The sequence below is a fragment of the Podarcis liolepis genome, assembly GCF_965112155.1.
Source record: "Podarcis liolepis genome assembly, chromosome: Z".
Taxonomy (NCBI): domain Eukaryota; kingdom Metazoa; phylum Chordata; class Lepidosauria; order Squamata; family Lacertidae; genus Podarcis; species Podarcis liolepis.
Genome location: NC_139570.1, coordinates 46,991,756 through 47,017,103, shown reverse-complemented (window position 1 = coordinate 47,017,103; position 25,348 = coordinate 46,991,756). Strand labels below are relative to the sequence as shown.

Sequence of the window (25,348 nt, the reverse complement as noted above, 5' to 3'; positions counted from 1 at the left end):
CACCCTTTGCTTATTTATTTGGTCTTTGTCTATTTTTCTTTCCATCCAGAGGACGGGATGTTTGGCGGCAGGGAGATTTTCCATAAAACACAGACACACACTTTTATATAAGCATATATAATCTTAGGACCAACACCATTATTTTAATGGTAAATTTTCATTGATTTTAATACTATATTTTTTACATTCTTGTAACTAGCCCATGAGACCTTATGGCAAAGAACAGGTAAGAAATCTAAATGATAATGTAAACAAATAAATAAAATCTGAGGACGGGAGGAACTCCTGAGATGTCCCCCCTTTTAAGGATAACCAAAAAGAGTCACTGTGCTATTGCCACAGCTGCCTTGTTGGTATGCATCGTTGTCCAAACATCTGTTGGTTGGTGAGCTCACCCCCTTTCCCTCTCCTTTAATAGCAAAACCATCTCTCTTGGATTTGTGCAAAGTTTGAGAGCATTGGAAGACCTTCCTGTGTCATCAGCAGGCAACGAGTGTTTTAAGGCTCTTGACAGGTTGCTGAAGCCTTTGAAAGGGTCTTGCTGTTCAGGTCTCTTCTCTCCCCCTGCCTCACCACCAGTTCTGTCTCCAGCTTTAAGGTAGACACCCTTGCAGTGTGGTCCTCTCTTACAGAAATGGGCCTTGGTGGCCTTATCCAGCACTGGTGGGCAGCAGCGCCAGGATCAGAGCTTGGCTGCTGTGCTGGGTCTAAACTGCCACTTTAATTTCTCACGATACTCCTTCCCTAGCACTGCTCTGGGGCAGTGTGGGGGATTTAAGTGGTGGTTGAGAGACACAGGTATCTGGCATGGTCAGGATCTTTGGGCAAGTGTCACCATAGTGGTGGATATTGCCTGGATCCTATCCTGATGCTGGACTTCCATGACTATTTCCTCCACCTGGGAGAACTCAGAATATTTGTTCGTTCAATTTGGACCAGGCCTTCCTCCAAGTAAAACAGGGTAGCCTATACCACCCCCCACAATATTACCTTGCTACAGCCCTGTGAGGTTAATTAGGGCTAGAGTAAGGGGATGTATTGTGGAATCAGTTGCCCTAGTGGAAATGTCAGCCCATATCATGCCGCCCCTGATATAATTTGGATTATCCATTTCTAGGGAGAATCCAGTCAGGGTTGCTGCTGCTGCTGCTGCTGCTGTTGATGTTGATGTTGTTTTTAAACAAAAGCCCTGTGTTTGTGATATCTTAGTAACAATATTCAGCCCTTTCTGGAATGCTCAAAGTAACTGGTTCAAAAGAGTATCATGGTTTCAGGTGGGATTTCAACTCCAAGTCTTGCTGGATCCTAGGATGACATTCTAACTGTGGTTGCCAACAGTTTGGATCTCTGGGCACATTTACAAATTGAGGAAACTACTGTGGACACCTCACATATGCCATAACTAAGCAAGCATCACAAACCTTTCTAGGTTGGGGGGAACCTCAGGCCCAGGGACCAAATATGGCTCTTCAGCATCTCAGTATGGCCCTTGGACTTCACCTCAGGCCACATGGCCTCACTAGCCATACCCTCTTTCCTCAGGCCACATCAAAAGTTCAAAGGTAAAATTTATGTTTGTCCCTCCTCCCACCTTTGCCTCTGGCCTCACATGTGCCCCCGCAAGATTCCCTATCCTTGACTTGTGCTATTTGCTACAACACAATGATTATTTGAAGCCCCATCTTCGCAGGGGGAGGGGACCAGGTATCAAAAGTGTGTGGGTTGTTGTTGTTTTTTGGTAATGTCAGGCAGATACTTTCCTTAGCCTCCCTCTTTTGCTCCTGGAAGGGTTTATAGCGATATAGCAGTGACTAGGAGCAATATGAGTGGCAAAATTGTGCTTTAAAATATGCAGGAAAGAGAGAAAAAATGTGTGGAGACTGAAAATAAGAAAGTTTCTTGAAGCTGAGTCTGTTTATCAATTTTTGCAAAACATAAAGCAAAAGAGAGAGAGGAGCAGAACCTGTGGTATTAGCTTTTTTTATAAAATGTAATCTCCCTCCTCCCTGTCCGATTTATTACTTCCTCACGTAGGAGATGAACATCTGGCGAAATCACTTAAGCAAACATTTTTCAGTCTGCACTGTATGCTAACGTTGAGAAAAGGAGGGCTAAAATATTTAGCTGTTTCCCTCTCTCTTTTGGGGGATGGCCATATTAATATACTGTACTGGAGTTCTCACTCATGTTTCTCCACTCCCAGCGGAGCTAGGGAATGCTGACATGTTTCTAGTCTGGCAGTAGGCCCTGCGACACACATGTAACCATCTCCACCTTATTTATTTATTTAAATATGTATAGGCCGCATTTTCATTAAAAAAAATGGCAAATCAGTATACAGTATACAAAATTACAGTAAGAGAAATAAAAAATGTCCGTAAAACCATTACATTGCAAAGGACTGAATAGCACAGTTCTTAGAAGACATCTAAATGGGGGCTGGAACATGATGGAATAAGGGTCACCAACATGATGCTCACAAAAAGTCTCCATAGATATTCCCTCTACTCCTTTTCTGTTTGTTCTGGCTCAGCCACTTCTACACCCCCCCCCCCAATAGAAGCCATTTTGTGTTGTTGTTGATTAAATTTGTATACCTCCCATCATCCATAGATGTCAGGGTAATTCACAGCATAAAAATACAAGATAAAAACACAAAATACAAAGTGAAAGCAAGAACAAAACAAAACAATACACACTTCTCCCACCCCTTCCCACTCGCCTCTCCACAGCAACCATTTTGTGACTTGGTGCCCACAGTATTTTCTGAAAATTCCAAATGTGCCCCCCGGCCCAAAAAGGTTGGTGGCCCTTGTATAAACATGACTAATTAAAACAATCCAATCCAACCCAACACAATTAACATACAACCATCTAAATTAATCTTTTAAAAATAGCCAAAATCAACCACTAGAAGCCCATTTGATTTTTTAAAAATAAGTGTTTTAGTTTCCATTTAAAAGGCAGCAACAAGGTAGCTGGCTGAATCTCAGCTGGGTGAGTTTTCTAGAGCTGTGGAGCCACCACAAAGAAGTGTGTGTGACTGACTCAGAGCTAGGGTAAAGTTACAGTGGACAGGGCCCCTTTAGTCAATGTCAAAGGTCAGGCAGGTGTGTGTGTGTGTTCTCTTTAGAGCAGGCATGGCCAAACTCGGCCCTCCAGATGTTTTGGGACTACAACTCCCATCATCCCTAGCTAACAGGACCAGTGGTCAGGGATGATGGGAATTGTAGTCCCAAAACATCAGGAGGGCCAAGTTTGGCCATGCCTGCTTTAGAGTAACCAGATCCAATATTGTTTAGGGTGTGGGTAGGCAACCTTCTCTCTCTTGAGGGCTTCATTCTGTCTTTTGCCAGTGGTGGGCAGGACCAAGGACAAAAGTGTGTGAATTTATAATTAATAGATAGATGGATATGGAGTTATATGCCACCACCGCCCTGCTTGCAGAGGGCTTTGTAAATTTAGGCTGAGGGCTATAAGCTGCTTAAAGCTGGTTCAATGCATTGCAGATCAAGGCTAGTGCTTTTGATTTCCAGTAAACAACTGATTCCTTTTGCTTTTTCTCATATGGAAGTGAGGTGAGGAAGATGGAAGTGTGTGGGTGGGGAAAGACTGCTGGCTGTTGATGTAGTTTTGTCTGCGATATGATTTATATTTGAGGGAGGGAGGCAATGGGAAGGTATATAGTGGTACCTCTGGTTACGAACTTAATTTGTTCAGGAGGTCCGTTTGTAACCCGAAACTGTTCTCAACATGAGGTGCGTTTTCGCTAATGGCGCTTCCTGCTGCTGCCGCACCGCCATTGCGTGACTTCCGCTCGCATCCTGGGGCAAAGTTCGCAACCGGGAGCATCTGCTTCCGGGTTAGCGGAGCTCGTAACCCAAAGCATTCGTAAGGAGGGCGGTACATAACGCGAGGTCCCACTGTATGGGGAAAGACCATAACTCAGTGGCAGAGAGTTGCTTTGCATGCAGAAGGCCCCAGCATCTCCATGGGGGGGTGGGGGGGTGAGAGAGAACCCTGTCTTGGAGAGCCACTGCCAGCCAGTGCAGACATTACTGAGCTAGATGGATCAAAGGTCTTACTTCAGGAGAAGGCATTTTCCTATGTTCCTAGACAACAGTAAGACAGAAGCTAGGACATTGTTAGTAAAGTAAGGCCTCAACCTATGCGCATTGAACTTCTACGTATTCAGCTTTATGCGCTTAGCAAGCACGCAAGCAAGCAAATGAATGAACAAATAAGTAAATAGAAAGGAAGCAAGCGTCCAGAAAAAAAGACTTTGGCTATCTCACCTGCTGATGAACCCAATGTGTTTTGACTGGACAGAATTTTGGCTTTAGGCACGATCCCTGGAACGTAACCCCTGCATAAGTTGCGGGCTTACTGTGTGCCAAACAGCAGCAACAAAAGCAACAATTCAGACTGGTTATGTCGCTTGATATACAAAAAGGTCTCTAAGTGACTTGCGATGTGTTTCAGAGCATCAGCATAGGTAAAAAATACTTTATAACTGAAGCCCACAAGGCAGCCCCTCCCCAATAACAGCCGAAAGCTTGGACGGCACAACTTCCAGCAAGCAACAACGTAGTCCAACATATAGATAACTGGGGCAGTTGGAGCAGGATCACAGTTACCGTATTTTTTGCACCATAACACTCACTTTTTTCCTCCTAGAAAGTAAGGGGAAATGTCTGTGCGTGTTATGGAGGGAATGCCTACGGGTGGCGGGGGGGGGGGGTCTGCTGCAGTCGTGAGCAGAGGATCCATGGTTCCCCTTCCTTCCCTCCTCTGTGGTTCGCTTTGAAACAGCAAAGCGGGAGAAGAGCTGCTGAGTGGGGAGGAGAGAGGGACAGAGAGCCTGCTTCTTTAAAGGAGCAAAGTAGGAGAGGAAAGGAGCCTTCTCCCCTTATACCCCTCTTCTTCATTATTAGCATCCTTCTCCACCCACCCCACACGTGCTCCTTGTCCCTTGAGTGCTTTTCCTTCCCTCCCCACTTAAAACGTGGTTACAAAGCACGGATCCACATGGATCCTCAGGATTTTTGCACTGGGTCACCCCAAATTCACCATCAGATCACATAGCATGCCCATGGCTACATCTTGCACCAAAAAAATCATGCACCCACTGTTGCCTGGGGCCGCAGTGGTGCAAAAACATGGTTACAAAGCATGGATCCACATGGATCCTCAGGATTTTTGCATTGGGCTACTCCAAACTCACTGTCAGATCACATGTCTGTGGCCACAGCATGAACCACAAAAATCATACATCCACTGTTTCATTTAGAATATTTTTTTTCTTGTTTTCCTTCTCTAAAAACTACGTGCGTGTTATGGTCTGGTGCGTGTTATAGAGAGAAAAATACGGTATATGCGCCTACTATCAGGCTCCTGCAATAATTCCAGCCACCTCATTGTGGACCAACTGACGTTTCCGAACTGTTGAAGAAAGCAAAGCATTACACATGGGCAGGAACCCTTCCATGGTATATACCAATGCAGCCTTCAGATGTTGTCAGACTCCAACTCTCATCAGTTCCAACCAGCCAGGGATGATGAAAGTTGAAGTCAAGCATGATCTGGAGGGCCACAAGTTTCCCTTGCCTGGTGTAGTGGAACACCATGTTCACAATTACCCCTTTTTTGAGAGAGAGAAAGGTTGGCAGAGTTCTCTTCCAGGACGGTATTCTTGGGGAGAGATTCAATTGTCCAGGAGCAAACACACCTTTCAAAAAAAACAACCACACTGGTGGCAGCTGTCAGTCCTATTCTCTCCAGCATTAAGCAGAGGAGTGACAATTTCCATGCTCCTTCCACTTGGCTCTGGAATATATCTGCAGTCTTCTGTGTTATGAAGTCTGTGTTATTCCTGGAAGCAAAAAGGAAGCTTGCAAACTGCCCCCTCCCCCGCCAACTGGTCCCTTTGTGAGCAGGAAGTATAGGGGAAAAGGGTCTAATTGCCTCTCAGCTGTTTTATAAAATATACTACAAGGTTTTCCCCCCATTGTAGAGATTTGTGCTCTTCTCTTTCTCGTCTGGCCCAAGGAGATGGCAAGATGTCAGCCTAACAGAAGTTGGCGGCTTCTCATTTGTGTTTGCAGATTTTTCTTTCTGGCTCTGGGAATACAGAGGACTTAATGTCATATGTAACTGTGAAGGGGGAGGGGGAGGAGGCCGGATGTCCTGGACTGTTTTGGTAGAGGCCTTAAAAATAGCCCTGGGTTTTTCACTTTCACTTCGTAAGTTTAAATCTCAACTTGTGTAAAAATGCAGCAGCTCAGGGACCAGGCAGCTGGAACACGTGACAGCAATATTGTACAACTTGCACTGGCTTCTGAGCATAATTTGTAGTAATGGTTCCAACCTTTAAAGATCTAAACCTGGGGTGGGGAAGTGGGGATCCCTCTGATGTTGCTAGACCATGACTCCCAACATCCCTGACCATTGGCCATGCAGGCTAATGGGAGTTGGAGCCCAACATCTGGAGGGGGTCTGGGGGCCACAGTCCCCCATCCCTTTCCTAAGCCATGTAGAACTGGTGAGTGGGAGAGATCAGGCACCAATCCTTGAGTGATAATCCTAAGCACATCTCGGCTTGAAAGTAAACGTAGAATCATAATACTGAATAAGCCCCAGGAAATCCTCAATTGGCTCCTGGAGCTCCTCTGGTCCAAGGGTAGGGAACCTGTGGCCCTCCACATGTTGCTGGACTATGACTACCATTATCTTTGACCACAGGCTCTCGTGGTTGGTGGGCATTGGAGTCCAATGGCATCTGGAAGGGCACTGGTTTCCCATTCCTGATCTAGATCAACTCTGTGCTCAATGGCCATGATGGATAGGGCTGAAGGGAGAAAAAGAACATCTCTGCTGGTATAGAATCACAGAATTATAGAGTTAGAAGGGATCCTGAGGGCCATCTAGTCCAACTGCAATGCAGGAATATGCATTGGAATCAGTATCATTTTTGCTACTTCTGCTATCCAGTATTGTTTTTCAGGCTTGCCTTGATCCTGACCTCTTCATGGTCACATTTTCCTTCTTCCCCAGATGTGGACATTCTTCAGAGACTGGGCTTGGTGGGTCCGAGGCTGCCTGGCTCCCCATCACGCTCTGTTCCTCAGGGATTCATCCCCTTCAAGTCAGGGGTCATCTTCACCCAGCGAGCACGCATCGAGGTGCCCGTCAGCAGGGTTATTCCTGCCAAGCTTGGCACGGACTTGGCTTTAGTGTTGAGTTTGTGCTCCCATCGAGTCAACAGTGCTTTTTTATTCACTGTCAAGAGCAAAAAGAAAAAGCTGCAGCTAGGGGTGCAGTTCATCCCCGGGAAGGTCATAGTCTACGTAGGTCACAAACGCTCTGTTTATTTTGATTATAACATCCATGACGGACAATGGCACAATTTGGCCATCAACATCCAAGGCCAGGTGGTGACCCTGTTTACTTATTGTGGGAAGCAAAGCGTGCATGCAGATTTGCACCATAAAAAGGATGAGGCTTTGGATCCAGAGGGGTCATTCCTCTTAGGGAAGCTCAACCAGCACTCAGTACAGTTTGAAGGTGCCCTTTGCCAGTTTGATATTTATCCTTCTGCCAAGGCAGCTCATAATTACTGTAAGTACCTGAAAAAGCAATGCAGGCATGCAGATACCTACCGGCCAAATCTTCCGCCTCTTGTCCCGCTACTTCCCAATGACCCAAGAGCTTCTGAAATGACTCCCTTGCAAACGGAACTTCTTCTGGGCTTGAAGAATCTGACCACTGTGATTCCTCCATCACCACTCTTCAAGTCCACCCCTCCTCAGAGGAACAAGAAGTTGATGGCAACACCCACCACCACCATTGTGCCATTGAAGCTGCCAACCCTGCGGCCGACTATCAAAGCCACCAAGACCATTGTGGCATCCTCTCCTGCCTTGCCCAGCACTGAAGCACAGGTACCAGTCCACGTGTTCCACCAGGCCACCACGGAAGGCCATTGGCTCTCCAGAGTTGCTCTCCGGACAACCACCATTGCCCTCAGGGTGCCTCATGCCACTTCCAGTTTTGGTTCAGAGAAATCTCGTTTGCCCACCAGGAAGAATGTTTTACCTGCCTTCCCCTACTCAGCCACAAGCCCCACTGCAGGGACAAAAAAGAAGGAGGTGGGCAAAGTGACCAAAAAGATGACCAGCCAAAGCCAAACCATCAGATCTCCAGCAGCAAACACCACAAAGCCAATGATGGAGAAGACAGTGGATCCTCCTGGCAGTCTCCACCCCGTGACCCCGAAGCACAAGCCCAGGAGTGTAACCAAGAGCCCTGCACCAAAGAAAACGACTCTGCTGGCACTGAAGACGCCCGATCTGACCATCACTACTGTCCCAGGTGCCAAACCAATTCAAGGAGCTCATTATCCTGTCCTCAGAGCAAATGTGCAGAACGTTAATTTTGCAACCCCGGCTGCCACAGATGGGTATCAGCTGTTTGACCCTATTGGGCCCACTCTCTTTCCATTTGTTACGGGGCTTCCTGGACTGAAAGGAGACCTTGGTCCTCCGGTAAGTCAAAGATGTTTTGCTTTTTTATGTGATTTGTCTGAGGAAGCACCACAGCTCAGAGGCAGGGCTTGTGCTTTGCATGCAAAAGGACTCCAGGTAGGACTTGGAATGGCTGCTTTCTAAAACCTGGAGAGCTGTTGCTGGCTAGTGTAGTCAGTATGTAACTAGAAGAATCATTGGGTCTGACTTGGCAGAAGGCAGCTCTCTGTATTCTCATTTAAACCAGCTCTTTATTCAGCACCATGAGGGCTAGAACCTTAGTTTATTGCTAGGGGAAGGGCTGTAGCTCAGGGGTACTGTGTCCACCTTGCTTTTCTTCTGCACAGCCCTGCCTTGTCCATGTGCTCTGTTCTGGGCTTAGCAAAATGAACCATGTTTCTGTAACTGACAAGCCATTATCATTATTCTTTTAATAACCATGACAACAGCAGCAACCCTCCCTAAAATAGCTGCAGTTGTGAGGAATTTCACACACCCCAGGTTTTAGTATGGCAGAAATCAATGGCTTTTCCAAGACCTTCCCGGTTGCCTGTGATGTTCTAGTGCCAAGGTTCTGTCTAGGAGAGGCTGCAGGATTCTCTGGATGGAAGAGGGTCAATGAGACAATCCACCCCCCCATAAGAGAGATCCTAGATCTGAAACAGGGATTGAGAGCTTTGTCCGAGAGGCTAAATATTACCCCCCCCCCCATCTCTTTGCCTGGTCCCTAAGACTCTCCTTGGGCATCTTCCTCATGGGCCTGCTTTGCACCCTGTGTGAGTGTTTTTGCCTTGCTGGAATGTCTTCTTGAACTCTGATCATGCCCCTTCCTTGTCTGGATGGAGGATAGAGGGCAGTGCATGGAGAAACTGGTATACCATACAAAGGTGAAATTCACATTTGTTGCTCTGTCCACCTTTGACATCTGACATGAAGGTTGCTTAGTCAGGAGTGTGGCCCCTGGGCTGAAAAATGTTCCCTGCTCTTGATCGAAAAGCTGGTGTGACGTGGTGGTTAATAGCATGATCCACAGAGGGATTTTGTACAAGCTGGCTGATAAGTATAGTAGTATTGACAAGAAACTTTGCAGGACTTTTTGTGAGCAGAGCAAGGAGCATTTCTACAACTGTGGGTAGTAAGTGTCCCGAGTGTCTGGGGTGGAGTAGGAGACGCTTGCAAAGATGCAGAGGTGGAAGGGTTCTGGGAGGTCCTCTAGTCCAACCTTTGGCATGATGTAAGGAATCCAGAGCTAGTGCATCCCCAAGAGCAGGGGTCAGCAAACTTTTTCAGCAGGGGGCCGGTCCACTGTCCCTCACACCTTGTGGGGGGCCGGATTATATTTTGAAAAAAAGAACAAATTCCTATGCCCTATAAATAACCCAGAGATGCATTTTAAATAAAAGCACACATTCTACTCATGAAAAAACACCAGGCAGGCCCCACAAATAACCCAGAGATGCATTTTAAATAAAAGCACACATTCTACTCACGTAATAACACGCTGATTCCCGGACCATCTGCGGGCTGGATTTAGAAGGCAATTGGGCCAGATCCGGCCCCCCGGGCCTTAGTTTGCCTGCCCATGCCCAAGAGGCTGTGCTTATCCAGCTACAACTTGAAGACCTCCAGTGAGGGGAGAGTCTATCACCCCCTCTAGCTAAATGGTCCTGCTGTCGAACAGCTTTTACTATCAACATGTTTCAACCAACTTCCAACTCAAAACCACAAGATCCAGCTGCCCTATAGAGCAGCAGATGTTTGCCCATATCTATATGATCTTGTGATGGGGAAGAATGTCAGCACTGGAGCTAAGATGGTCTCACACTTGGGTGCAATATTTGTGAGCTGCAAGCAGCCACCTTCCCCTTTGGTTATTTTTCAGGGTTGGGGATGGTCTTTGGACAGGCATGGCGTGTTGGCTTTACTTACTGGCTTTATTTACGTGCTTGGCATGCAGAAGGCACCAGGTTCAATCTCTGGCATCTCCCGATAGGACTAGGAATATCACCTACCTAAAACTTTGGAGAATCATTGCCAGTCGGTGTAGTCAGTACTGCACTAGACAGATCTTTTTTATATATAATTTACTAAGACAGAGCCCCTGCCCTCAGGCTTGAAAGGCATAACACAAAAGGAAAAGGGGAGGGGAGGGGAAAACAAGCAAACACTTCCACCACATTTTTAATTTTTGTAAAAAAAAAAAAAAAAGTACTTCTACTTAGTGAAGGTCAATTCTGGCCTACTTCAACCTGGAACTGCAGGCAAAAAATGATTATGGGGGTGCTCCCTGGGACTGTGCTAGACGACCAGGACTTGACCATTGGCCTATGAATCACAGATTACTTTTTTTGAAATGAATTGTGATTTCTCCATAAGTTGTGGAAAGTTCAGAGAGAAGGGGGAGCAGTATAGCCCCTGCCAGCAGATGATCGTAAAACAAGCCCAGTAGTGAGGAAAAGGTTATAGCTGTGTTCAAAGTGGCCTCCTTGACCTTTGCAGTGACTAATTTTGAGGGACCCCTCCCCCCGTGGTACTTTGTTGGATGTGCCCAGAATAGAGATCAAGATGACATATTGAGAAATGTAACTTCTTAACATTTATGGAGCCAGACAAGCAAGTTTTTAGAACACAGATGCTGATAATAAATAGCTGTGAGGTTGAGTAACTGCTTCAGCATTGTCTTCATTCTCTTGAGCAGGCATTTCTGTGGAGGCCACGCTCCCTGCAGCCTAAGTCTCCTTCACCTCATTCTTTTTATGTCCTATCTCAGCTTGCCCACCTCTCTTCTGTTAAGTAAATTGCAGGCCCAGAATTTGCATTCTTTAAACTGCTGGGATTCACTGTTGTTCTGTGTTTTTGAAAAGGGTGGTTGGCAAAACCAGGGGTGTGTGGCAGAGGAGATCATAGTGATTGAGATGGGCAGCGGCTTAGAAAAGGGTGTCCAAATGTGCAAAAATGAGCATGTCTTTTGCAAACAGAAGGTCCCAGGCTCAGCCCCCAGCATCTCCAGGTAGGGCTGGGAGAAAACCCTGCCTGAAACTCCGGAGAGCCACCAGCAGTCAGTGTTGACAATGGGGAGCAAGGTAGACCCAATGGTCTGACTCAGGATAATGTAGGTTCTTGTGCTCCTGCTGGCTGCAGCCTCTGGACTGTCTTCATGGAGAGTGCATTGCAGCAGCCCCAAAGAGAGGTTGTCAGATCAATGAAGCCAAGCTATCCCAATCCAGTAATGGGCACAGCTAGTTAACTAGTCAGAAGTGGGCTGAGACCCTCTTTGCCACTGAAATGACCTTTGCCTCAAGCAACAGCTTGGGACTGAGGAGCACCCTATAAGCTTTTCCATCATGGGGAACACAACTCCATCCATGACAAGCCCCCTTCCTCATTCCTGGACCTAGAAACTGCTTGTCTACAGAGCCTTCCCCTCTTACCAGGATACAGCCTGAGTTTACATTCAGCCCATTACCACCTCTGAGCAATGGTCCAGCACTTGCACCATGTCCCTTGGTTCAGATATGATGGGAAGACAGAGCTTGGTTTCATCTGCATGTTGGTGGCACCGCCCTTCAAATCTGTGATGGATACTTCCTATTGGTTTTGTTTAGATATTAAATAAAACAGGAAATAAGATAGAACCCTGCAGGACCGCACATTATAAATGCCATGAGGTCCAGCAGGAGTCCCTCCTCCTGCATGCTACACTGCGAGTAGGATTGAAGCAGCTAAATTTATTTTAAAAATCGGTGTGCAAGGCCAGGAATCTGCTGGATATTTTTATTAGAACCACTATCCTTTCTGCAGCTTGCTGCTCTGCTCAAAATACCCTAGCTTTCAAGGCCTCCTTCCTCTCCATCCTGGACCATCCCTGGGCAACACCATGCTCTTTCTGTCTTTGAGGCCTATGAGGCATTCCTTCAAGCCAAACTAACCTCTCACTTCCCTCACAGTCAGTGCACAAATCACCAGCATTCTATGACTCTTAAAATGAACGAATGAATGAATGAATCTTAATTTGCGTCAGCCATTGGCCATAGCAATAAAACAACAATACAATATACAAAGAATAGAAATAAAAAGTCAATTATATAAAATACATTTTAGGGTTTTGAATCAATAGTCAAATAGTGGATCCTATTTTGATTGCCCCAGCTAAAAACCTTGCATCCTTTGCTGTCACCTGCTCATCTTGATCTGCCAAGAGAAAGGACACGGTGGCAGTGGTTGGGTGACCTGGAATGGACAATAAAATAGGAGTGATAATCTCATTCCTCAAGTCTTTATAAAGAGTGCAAGCCAGAAGGGCATGTGCCACCGATTTGGTATTGCCATCTCCACAGGGACATAAGCGTTTTTCGTGTGGAATCTGTTGGAATTGTCCCTTGAGTACAGCCGAGGGCAATACATTCAATCTTGCGAGAGTAAAAGCGTGTCTATATTTTAGAATTGCTAGGTTATGCAAATAGGGTGCCAGAGAGTCGAAATGGGAAGGTGGAAAATAGTCATACCATGGGCAAAATTTCCTTATTGTGGCCAAGTTGTTCTGACGTTCAATATCATTTAGGCGCTGACAAATTAGACAGTTTGCTTTACTGAAACTTTACTGAAGTGAGCAGCTGTTGTGGTGATAAACCACAAGAGTTGAGTTTTTGATAGACAATTTTAGTCTAGGCGCTCTTGTGACAATCTTGCAGCACTAGGGATATTGGACCGTTGGGTTTAGGCGAAGCCAATAGTTAAGTGTCCTACGCCGGATCCGTAATTCTACCAAGGGAAGATTAGCCTCTAGGCGCAATGATGCGTTTGGGACACAGAGTGGTACAGAGAAAATTTGGCTTAAGAACTTTGATTGGACAGCTTCTGTAGCTCCAAGGTGAGTGCCCCATATAATAACTTTGCTAGGGGTTTAGCTTGGAACACTTCCAGGACTGGTGGTATATGTTTAACACTTTTTGTGTGGAAAAAGTGGGTCGGAATTTTGGCGCTTTGGGACGCTTTTTCTTTTGCACATTTCTGGTGTGCTCCACATGAACCTGTAAACTGGAAAATAAGGCCAATGTTTGTGAGAATTCTGTAATATTGCAGCAGCTTAGCCAAGGGCTACAGGGCTACTCAGCAGGTGACAGGCAGACAGTATGTATGTATGTATGTATGTATGTATGTATGTATGTATGTATGTTGTATATATGTGCTGTATCAAGGATCTTTAGGGTGGTTCCTTTAGAGTGGATGGATTATTGGTTTCCTTCCTGCTCTGTAGTACCCATACTCAAGTGATTACAAAAGTAGAATCTGTTTTGGACAAGCACATCTCCCAGAGACAGAATAAATCTTAGAATGATTTGTTGGAAACAGTCCAGTGGTACCTCGAGTTACAAACGCTTCAGGTGACAAACTCCGCTAACCTGGAAGAGTTACCTCGAGTTGAGAACTTTGCCCCAGGATGAGAATGGAAATTGTGTGCCGGCGGCACAGAGGCAGCAAGAGGCCCCATTAGCGAAAGCACGCCTCTAGTTAAGAACAGTTTTGAGTTAAGAATGGACCTCCGGAACGAATTAAGTTCGTAACTAGAGGTACCACTGTAATCTTTTGCCACAGAGGGAAACAATGAAGTGTGTGTGTAACATATATTAAAACAACTTTTCCTGGCACTGCCTTCAGCTTTGAAGTTATCAAGGCAGGTTGCTGCTCTGAGGTCTGGAAACAGAAAAGAAAGAGTACCACTGCGTCTGGCAATTTCCTCTTTCCCCTCTTCCATTCCTTTCCTGTTGCTTTCTTTTGGATGGTGATTAGGGCTTGCAAACTTCCCCCACTTTTGAATTGCACATGCTCTCCTGCCATGAGGCAATTTGGTCACACATGCTCTTTGCTTTGGAGTAAGCTATCCTCAGAATGATGTCTTATTTGAATACAGGGTTGTGAGCCAGTTTCAGTTTGCCAATACCTGACTTCTTGAAGGCTTCTCTCTTAAAAAGTCACTAGCCCTCTGGGCTGTAGGGAACAATTTGAAAGCATCTCCCAAGCCTTACTGCAGGGGTTCCCAAGGTGTGGCTCACACACCACTAATGGTCTATAACCATGGTTCCCAACGTGGGGTACACGCCCCACAGGGGGGCAATTTGAGAATGAGTTATACCAAGTTAATGGCATTTTAGACTTCCTCCATGTGAATAGGAGTTCACTTTTTAAATAAAAAGAATTACAGTATATGTCACAATGGGGGGCAGGAATCAGGATTTTAGAGGTGCTTTGGTGGGGCATGGCCAAAAAAAGGTTGGGAACCACTGGTCTATAAGCTTCATTCATCGCAGTGGCCCATCGCAGTGAATCTGCAGAGCAATGTAACCGTGTGTGTGTGAGAGAGAGAGCGCAAGGGTGTGTGTGTGTCTGTGTGAAGAGTGGCAGGCGCAGAGGCTGTTCCATTGTTCTTAGAATCTGGTGTCCAATTGAAAAGCGGAGTGGAAGTGATGGAGGCTTTGCCTTCCTCAAAGGAGTGGGGTTGTTGCTCGTGGCAAGATGAGGGTAAGACCCCAAGTAGGGAAAAGAGACTGACAAGGCACTTGAAAGGAGTCAATACATGGGATCAAAGGAAGGAATGCAGTATTTCTTAATTACTTTATTGTATTTAATTTGAGTTCCTTATAACTTTAGACAAACAAAAATCCCCCACTTTAGCATCTAGCTTAGAACACTTTAGTTGCTAAATGTGAATTCATTCTGCATAGCTTTCACTTCTACAAGTGCCATGCAATATCTGTTCCAGATTTGCAGGGAGTCATCCCTTTAGTGTGGCAGCACCTGCACTTTGGAACTCCCCACCTGCTGACATTAGGCAGGTGCCATCCTTGTCTTGCCGAAAGCTTTTCTGTTTTCTATCCAGACACATGATTTGGTTATTAAAGTAGCTTCAGGTATTTTTTGTTTTTAGATGTTTATAATAGCTTAAAAATATTTTAAATATGTTTTCCATTTAATTTTTAATGTATTTTTATTACTGAAGAATTTGCTGTCATGGGCTCCTGTGGGAAGAAGGATGGAGTATAAATTTAATAAATAAAGAAATTAAAATAACACAGAAAAATTATTAAGACTCTCAGCAATTTTCATGTAGTGTGCCCAATAAAACTCTTCCATGGTACTTATCCTGATAATATCAAACCCACGTGGTTGAGTGCTAGTTACTTTGAAAGTGAGAGAGGGCCACCCCTAAACAAGGTGGTGGCTTTCACATACTTGGGGGACTCCCTCAGTATAGAAGTTTGAAAATTATTTTTTTAAAAACAGCAGCAACAGCAGCAGCAGCATTAGCAACAACAACCCCAAACTACCTAGCAGAAACCTGTGAGCTTATAGCAGTGGATCTCAGACTTTTTTCTCTGGACCACACTTTCAAAATAAAAAGTTGTCCCATACTACACCAAAATTTTTATTGGTATTAAATGCATTGGGTGGGGGAGAAAACTCCTAGCAGTGCTTGATTTATAGCATAGAACACAATTACTTTATAATATGAGCACAGGACATCCAGAAAGTATAAAAGTATGTAGCTAGATAAGAACCGGAATCATTCCCAAAATATAATATTGTCCTTGTATCTTCCCTCCACACTTGCCATCCTCTTCTGCCACACCCTTTGAGAACCACTGACCTATAGAATATTGATGGCAGCATAGCCTGGGGGTGGTGGTTATGGATGTCTAAAGTAGCCAGAAATCAGGCAGACTGTGTGAGTCTTGCCAATTAATTTTTTAGTTAACAGCAGATGGATTGCTAGGATATGAGTTGAAAGCACCCCCCACAAAAGGAAAATTGAGGGCAAAAAAGAAAAGGAATAAGAACATGGATCAGGTCGGGGGGGGGGCGGGCTCTAGTGCTGTTCTCAAAGTGGCCAACCAGATTCCCCAATGGGAAATCTGCAAGCAAGAGCTTAGCAGAAGAGCATCCTCCCTGGTTGTGATTCCCTGCAACTGGCATTCAGAGCTGTACTTTCTCTGAAAGTGGTGGGAGAACATAGCCATTGTGGCTAGTTTTGTTGTTGGCATGCATCTGTCTCAAGAGACAATGGAGTCTGCCTCCAGGGGTGAAGTCAAACCACAGCAGAACCGAAGTAACCTCTCTGAGTCGCAAACCTGGCCAGTATATATGGAGATCCTGAACAGCCCAGAAGACAAGATCCCTGCCCCCTTGACTTAGCTAATGTGGTCCAAAGGAAAGCAGAGCAATATGTTTGGCACCAGCTTGGCTGTAAGAGTAGCTGGAAGGAAGTGTACAAGGTGCCGTCCAACCATCTTAAGCACTGAATTATCTGTTCAAACCCCTGACAGCTTATAGGCAGTATCAGAGAAGAGATAGTTGGGGGGGGGATACACATTGCAAGTTTCAAAACTACTCCCCTATTCAGGGAGGCTTCAGAACCACATAACCCCCTAACCTCAGCATATCCTGTATACCAGGGGCTGGGGAACCTGTTGTCAGTACGCCTTTCAACCGATGCGCAGTGACTGGGCTCAATAACCGGTTCTGCACCAATTGGGCTAGGCGACTGGAGCACGTTCAGAGACCTTCCAATCCTGGAAAACAGGTCCCAGTGCCCTGGACCCACGACTGTGCATTCTGAGCACCAGACTCATGCAGAGTATAAATAATGTGGAAGCTAGCTCAGAAGCATAACTCGTTTTTATTTGTAATAGCTACTACAAACTAATGAACTATTGGCTTGCATGAGTGCTACAGCTCCCACTCAGCCGTCTAGTCACTACATAGATAAGACTGTCTCCACACACAGAGTCAGGCAGTCAGTCAGGAGTGGAAGAGTAAAAGAGCAGTTTCTGCCCCCTCCTTTCTCAAAACATCAGATCAGGAGATTCTTACAATGGGAGGGGTGAAAATATCAACACCTGTGCCCTCCAGATATTGAACCACAACTGCCGTCATCCAGACCCTGACCTGATTGAGGTCCTGCTGATCGAGATGATGGGAGCTGGAGTCAAATGGGGTGGGCATTCAGCACCTTTGTGGGCACCAGGGAAAGACCTCAGGCACTGCAGGTGCCACATTGCTGACCCAGGATCTATGTTAAAACATTTCTTTCAATTGCTGTTTTGTCATGACCAATTATATATTTTTTTAAAGCAAAGTTCCCTGCCTGTTTTATTTAACTTAACTTTGGTAGCTTAGTTGGCCTCTACTGTGACGCTCAGCTTTAAGTGGGGTGCATTAGGATTTTTGATGCTTAGTGTCTTGTTGGGTGTACATCTTAGGAATTTTTCTCTATACTCTTTTTATTATAACTTTTTTGCTTTTGTTTTTACTTGCTTGTATTTTATCTCGTGAAGTCACTTTGGGACCTTTTGTGTGTGTCTGTACTGTAAAGCGACTAACAAGTGGAAGCATAAAAATAATTCATTTTAATGCAATTTCAGGGAGATTCCCAAACTTTGCCATTCTTGGAAGTAGACCCTTACTCTAAGCATGTTGCATATTATCTTTAGGTTTTTTTAAAATAAGCTACCGCTGGGAATCTGTTCAAGGTGTGGTGTGTGTGTATAGTAAAAGAAATAAATAAAGATGTAGTCAGTTGCTGCTGAGCACCATGTGGAATTCCAGGCTGACCCTGGTAGAATTAGCATTCTTGTCTCTTGAATTATCTGGTAGTATTGCCTCCCTCCCTCCCTCAATTAGGATGAGGCCTTTGGATCATGCAGTCTAATTACGTAACAACTTCTATATTTGGTTGTTTTGTTTTTATTTTCAATTTAAAAAATACTAATTATATTGTGGCTATTTGTGCAGTTGCATAATCACATTATGAACGGAGCTGCGACTGAACATAATGGCCAGTTGAACTCATACGGTACATTGCTTGGCATGAAGGCAGTTGTTTCTATTGGGGGTTGTGCATATATACACAAGTGGAAGTGGTGGATGTTCTGGCCTCGCAGTGAGGAACCTCATCCTAGTTAGCCCTACTCAGGTGTTTGAAAACACATGGCGGGGAACATGAAGGGGGGGGGGAGCATGGGGCCTCACATGGCAGCCCCTGCTCCCCACAACCCCCGCTCTTCCACTGAGTAGAAGGTAACCACCATCTCCACCTCATGACCAAGGGGACAGTGAGTGGAGGGGACTCAGAGGCTTTATGCGTGCCAGGGGGAAATCTCAAAGAGTTCCATGGTGCCCATGGGTGCCACATTGGCAACTGCTGGTGTAAGAGCCCAGTTGTCAGCCAGCCACACAACTGTCACTTCCCTGGGACCTATCCAGGGTGCTGAAGGACCCGTCTTTCACCATTGTTGTTGCTTGATTTGGATTCTTGACCTGCCAAGATGCTGCTACAGCCATCTCTGCCTCTTATCCCTTTCTTTTACCGTCAGCTTAGCTTGTTCCCCCAGACTCTGCAGTGGGACCATCTTTGCTATATGGAAGGTCGAGCTGGCCTCCCCAAAGTGCAGGGCCTTTTTTGGGGGGGCTGTGCCTTCCAGTAGTAGGCTCATGTGGTTCCCCTTGACTTTTATGGCGGTGGTGGCTTATACCCATCAGGACTGGTAGGAGGAAGGAAGGCAAGAAGGCCCAACAGTTGGTGCAACCAGACCCAATCATAGACCACTCACTGGGGTGGTTGTAAATAGACAGGCAGCAGAGGGAGACTAGCTAAGGGCATACTGTGGTTTGTAGGGCAGTGCTCCATTCAGCCTGATGGACCAGCCTCCACTGCCTTCAAAACGAAGGCCTTTTTTTGCCATGTTTTCAGAAGCTGAGTTAGCTGGCATCCTTTATTTTGGTTTTTACTTGCTTATCTGTTGGATTTCCTTTCGATGTAGTCCTGGTTTCTTATCACACAATGATGCAATCAGCTAAGACTAGCTTGTTGCAGTTTTAATTTTGTATACCACTTTATAAATTTTCATTGAAAGGTAGCATAGAAGTTTCATAAACTAATTAATCCGTGTCTCTGTTTTTTTTAAAAATGATTCTTAAAGGGGTATTGTGTGCTGCATATATACAAACTCATTAAAAAAATTCACAGTACCTTTTGCTTTTTGCAGTTTAGTGGTGCAGCTTCAGTTTGGTGCCTTTTCATGATGTACCATAAAACTCCATTCAGTTAAGCATCCAGCTATGCTGGTGAAACCCATTTAAAACTCAGCCCTCTCTCAGCTAGTCAACACCCTCTTCCCCACCCACCCCTTGTGACTGGGAAGAGTAGATTTCTACACAACAAATCTTTAACAATTGCCAAGTTGGACTAGGATGTGTAAATGGTTCCAAAGACCTAGGGGCCACCACAGAGTAGGTAGGTACTGTTCCATATGCCCAGAGGCTGGCATAGACACATGGGAATGCTATTGGCAATTGAGCAAGCTTTTTGAAGAGTGGAATTTGCTGGGTTTGGAGATGGGCTTGGACTCTTGACTTCAGCTCCCCAGGGAGTTGACACCTGCCCCTCCCTAGCTGACACACATCTCTCTCTCTCTGCCTCTTTGCTGTGGGCTGCAGAGTTGCAAAAGCCAGGTCTTTATTTAAGCCCTTCAGAAACGAATCCACAAGTGAATATATACAACATGTGATTGTATGACTATATGAGGCGATGATCACTGTTTTGGAAGCATATGTAGTTTCCGAGCAGAGGATTTTCTGCTGTATATATAGAGAGCTTCTGGATGCATGTGCAGCTGTCTAGCTTGGGTCCTGCTCAGTTTCGAACAAGAAAAAAAAGTGTTGTAAGTAAGGCACATGTGCTGGGAGAAATGGGCACGTATCTAGGTTCCGAACCTTGCATTTTGGCAATTCAAAGTGGCTTTCTGTGTGTTTATTGGGGCAGGGGGTGAGCGTGCATGCACGAAGCTTTGTGTGAAGCTCAGTTTGATCCCTTTTGACCGATACAATCTTCCCTTCTCTCCTTGTGAGGCTGATAAAAAGACAGCAGGGAGGAAAGAAACAGAAGCAAAGTAACCTAAGGCTGCAATCCTAACCCTGCGTAGCTGGGAGTAAGACCCATAGGATGGTGCCTAATATTGAATCAGACTATTGGTTCACCTAGCTCAGTACATTTACTAGCAGCAGCTCTCCAGGGTCTCAGGCAGGAGTCTTCCATCAGTCCTTTCTGGAGATGCTCACGCAAAGCGCCACAAAACAAATCCTAGTCCCATCTTCTTTCACAGTTATTCCAGTATCCAGACTATGATACTTTTGTGCTTCGTGTGACCTAAGTTGGGGCAGGAAGGCTCCACAGAGGCTGAATGTGGCCTCCTAGGCCTGACTGTGTGGCCTTTGGGACTCTTCCCCAGGCCACAGCCCCTCTGCCACAGCATTCCCCAGCCCTGCTTTTGAGTACTTTTGCCTGCCTGGAATATGCTTTTCAACTGTGATAGCACCTCCTGCTTTCCGGGATAGGGAGGTGTGTGTGTGTTAAGACATTTGTGTGACTGGAATGCAGCCTCCTATCCAAAGGTAAAAGGTAATCTTTCCCCCCACCCCCTTTGCCTCTGGCTCCTCCCACCACTGCCATGCATACACATACACATGCACACGCACACACAACATGTTGCCCATCCAGGTTTCTCTGCCCCATTTCCCTGCTTTTCAGCCACCATGAGATGGATGAGGCTGCAGTTTTGGAAGGATCCGAAGAATCCCAGTTTTGGTCCTATGCTGAGTGAGTGCTTTCCTTCCCTGGAAAGAGTGTAAGAGCAGCTGCACAGAGCTGAATTGTGGGATCCTTGGCTGCTGTCCCAGCTATGCCCTCTTGTTAATTTTGGCCCCAGATACACCTGCTGTCTTGCTGGAGTTGCATTTGCATTTGGAGCCGAGGTCTACTTTTGGTAAAAGCTGTGCAGTCTCCAGAGCTCTTGAGAAGTCAGAGCCAGCTTCCAAGCATTCTTGAGCCTTCTGGTCTCTCTCACTCCCCCTTTCTCTCATACAAAGAGGAGGGCAGGGGGGTGGAAAACCCCAAACTCATCATTTATAACAAGCTACTTGAACATAAATCCTTAAGGAGACATCTTGGTTTATTCTGAAATATAGTTGGGTAGGCTGGAAAGGCTTAATTGGAAGAATGCAACAGTTTCACTGAAACATCCTTAAAGCCTCAGGTAGGAGTGCTTTTTATATATATATAAAAAACTACCCCAGCACCTTTGGACCAGTTTGGGGAAGGGGCATGGCTCATAGGGAGATTGCCTGCTTTGCATAAAGAGGCCCCCAATTTCAGTTCCTGAAATTTCAGTCAACAGAGCCTCCCAGAGCTGTCCTGTTTGAGGTATGTGGTCAAACAATGGGGAAAGGCTGTTGCATCCATGACCTCTGGCTTGTGTGCTTCCCAGAAGTATTTTGCTGGCCACTGCAGGAAGCAGGGTGCTGAACTTGTTGGACCCAACTTGGTGTGATGCAGGAGTGAACCTCTTAAGGTTCTTCTGAAAGGCAGTGTGGTGTTGTGCTTAGAGAGTTGGACGAGAGCCAGAAAAACTAGGGTTCAAATCCCTGCTCAGCCAATAAACTCACTGGGTGACTTCGGGCCAGCTGCTATTTAGCCTGTCTTACCTCTCAGGTTTGTTGTGACTATAAAGTAGGGAAGAAAAGAACCACTTACATCACCTTGAGCTCCTTTGAAGAATGGTGGTATTTAAATGTAAGGCTGAATGAACGAATGCATAAGTAAATGTTGACTGCACCCAAGGCTTTTTTTCATTGCAACTCCACCAGGGGTGAGGAACCTCAGATTCTGGCACTGTCCAGACTTCTCTGGCCCTCCTTGAGCTTCTTTTTAGCTGGGTGGAATGTGTCATTGAACTCTGATCATGCCTCTTGCTTCCCTCAGTGGAGGATAGCAAGTTTCACAGAGCAAACCAGGCTCTAAATCACACAGTTCAAACCTGGAGTTAACTCTTTCTTAGCAAAACATGATCTTCACAGACTTGGCTGAGTTTCTGGCCTAAAAAACCAGTTGCAGAGACTGCAAGTCCCCACTTCCCCATATACATCTATGTCTCCTCCTCTCCAGGGCTTCTTGTAAGCAATCAGAGACTGTGCCTGCTTGCAGTCTGCTGCTGCTCCACCCATTTCAGCCCTCTCCTGGTTCTGGGAGATGGGAGGAGGGGAGCTTGTTGCAGCAGGAGGGTGAGATACCATTGGCTCTTCATCAGCTTGACCCATCTTTGCCTCATGACCTCCCTCCTCTCACTTACCTACTTCAGCTTCTGATTCTGGACTGCTCACTGCCACAGCCTCTTCCTTCTTTTGACACCTATCCTATTACCTCCACCCAGTCTTCTCCCTCATCTTCCTGTGACCACTCATTGTCTTCCTACCACCAACCCCTGGGTTATGAGCATTTTCCCCTTGGGGGTTCCCCAGCTGGTTCCTCCCACCACCCCTCTTTGTCCAACCAATCGGTGTCAGCAATGCTGTGTGAGGGCGTGTGGAAACAAGCCTACCATACAAAGGCAAAATCCACACATGTTTCTCTTGTTGCTTTTGCCTCCGGTCCCACCTACTGCTGCCATGTGGCCCTCAGGCATAGGAGCCAACTCCTAGGGGCTAAGGTCCTTTTGCTCCCACCCACCCCCAAAATGTTTGAGGGCATTGCCATTCAAACGGTGTGTGCGCGCTGAGTCTTGTGATCAGTTATGTGCGGCAGTGCAGTGCTTACCTGCCGCCCCCCCCCCATATTTTATGGAAGTTGGCACTCCTGCTCTTAGGAGGTTGCGCAGAAGGGAATGCAGTTCTCTGGCTGGAAAAGTCCCTCCATTCCTGCCTTAAGTGAATGTTTAGTTAGTTGGTTTCAGCACATCAGGTTTACTGCACACAACTTAAAGGAATTCAAAGCAATTTGTGAGGAAAGTGGAATACAGAGCTGCATAATCCATTGGAACATACAAATATACTAAAAGTGCTACTTGAAAGTCACCCGAATAAGAATACTCACCCCGCACTCAAGAACTAATGCCAGAAATGGCGTAGTGTGGTGTAGTGGTTAAGAGCGGTAGTCATGTAATCTGGGAAACCGGGTTCGTGTCTCCACTCCTCCACATGCAGCTGCTGGGTGACCTTGGGCCAGTCACACTTCTGTGAAGTCTCTCAGCCCCACTCACCTCACAGAGTGTTTGTTGTGGGGGAGGAAGGGAAAGGAGAATGTTAGCCGCTTTGAGACTCCTGAAGGGGAGTGAAAGGCGGGATATCAAATCCAAACTCTTCTTCTTCTTCTTCTTCTAAAAGACAGGCCATGAATATACTAAGTGCTTCAGAAAATAATGAAAGTTGAAATGTATTCTCTTTTTTCTTTTCTTTTCAGGGCCTCCCAGGTCTGCCCGGTTTACCAGGACCGCCTGGCAAGCGAGGCCCAAGGGTAAGTAAAGCACAGGGGGAAATGTGGGTGAATTTGCAGTGAGCCCCCCAAGTCAAAAGGCTGCCACATTTTCTAGCTGCAGGACACCTTTTGCTGTACAGCAAGGCTGAGGAACTCATGCACTCAGCGCTCACCTGTGGCTCCTAGAAGCTGTCAACATGTGACAGCGGCCACACCCTGGGAATGGCTTCAGGTGGCCGGCTAAACCAGGTGAGGGTAACCGATGGGTCTCTAACCCATGGTGAATTATGGACTTCCCATGCATGCGAAGACAGGCTCCGGTGGATTGAGTTGATGAGACCAATAGTGGGTCCAACGGTCAAGAGAGCGGTTTCTGCATGTGCTGTAGAGGGAAGTGAGGGGCAAATGGGACTCATCAGCCTGGGAAGGTAGCCCATATGGGAGAGGGAGGAAAACTCTGATCCTAAACCTGCACTGCCTTGCAGGATATCTTCGGGAGAAGAAAAGCTAAGGAGTAATCCCCACACAAATCCCATGTGGAGTCCCTAAGATGGTTAAATGGCGCCCCATACACCTCCTTCCAGCAACTCCTGCAGCCCCTTGAACCACAATAGCAAGGCCAAGTGGGGAGCCTTGTTGTCTGGGCAGCCCAGGACCTCCATACACACTGCCAGGCATGTGGCCCATGGGAGGTCTCTTCAGTGCTGCTAACGCAGCCCTTTTACTTCACTCACGGAGGTGCACTTCATTGTCTCTCATGACTGACGGATGATGCCTTGAATGTATGGTGTGAACAAATGTGGGTCCTGTCCTACCTGGAGATGCCATTGGGCATTGAACCTGGAGCCTTTTGCATGTGAGGCGGATGCTGTCATTGACCTAGGGCAGCTTAACTGTGAGAGGGAAGACTCAAGCTGTGGGTTGACAGGAAGCCGGCTTTGACTATTTCCCAGAGGGTGTGGAGAGTGAAGCCCGCTCCCTTTTGTCAAGTGTCTCTTTCCTGCACACTGGAAGGCTTTTCTTGAGGGGCCAAAGCGGGTGGGGGTGGAGAGGTAGGGAAGGAAAGAAAGTTTTTAAAGAAACGGTTTGTTTGGCTTCCCTTCAAATATGTAGCTCCTACTTCGGCAAACCAAAGGTCAGGGTGGAATCTATAGGTCAAGAGGAGAAAAGCTGCCATTTGTTTCCCCCTACCCCGCCTCTGCTTCCCACTCGCTCTATCCATCCCCAAAAATTCACAAACATGAGCTGTGCAAACGAGCATCTAGACACTTCTTGACAAAGAATCCAGAATGTGGCAGAGAAGGCAAATTGCACCCACTTAACATTTCTATCTTTTTTCTTTTTCTTTTTTAAAAGAAGACCCCTATTTTTAAAAAGAGGATGGGTGTGTGAAGGGGGTGCTTCTGAGGGGTGGGGGTCGTTTACTTCAGCTACTGGTAGTGCTGCAACCGTTCTCTGGCTGGTGCTTTCTGGGTTTCCCAAAGAAGCAGACTCCCTCCCCCACCTCATGTGAATGGCATTCCAT

At 46.2% G+C, this 25,348-nt stretch overlaps 1 protein-coding gene across 8 annotated transcripts in view; it reads left to right on the top strand.

The window, feature by feature from the left end:
- Nucleotides 1-25,348, top strand: part of COL27A1 (collagen type XXVII alpha 1 chain) — a 252,548-nt gene that overhangs the window by 16,553 nt on the left and 210,647 nt on the right. For 7 of the 8 annotated variants that reach the window (XR_014521564.1, XR_014521565.1, XM_083485690.1 and 4 more), the window contains 2 exons: nucleotides 7,054-8,543; nucleotides 23,809-23,862. Coding sequence is in view for 6 of the 8 variants with exons in the window: in XM_083485690.1 (XP_083341816.1) it covers nucleotides 7,054-8,543; nucleotides 23,809-23,862 (1,544 nt within the window). In the remaining 2 variants the exon portion in view is untranslated. Of the gene's footprint in view, nucleotides 1-1,204; nucleotides 1,563-7,053; nucleotides 8,544-23,808; nucleotides 23,863-25,348 lie in introns of those variants that run through there. The other variant, XM_083485693.1, reaches the window with a different exon arrangement.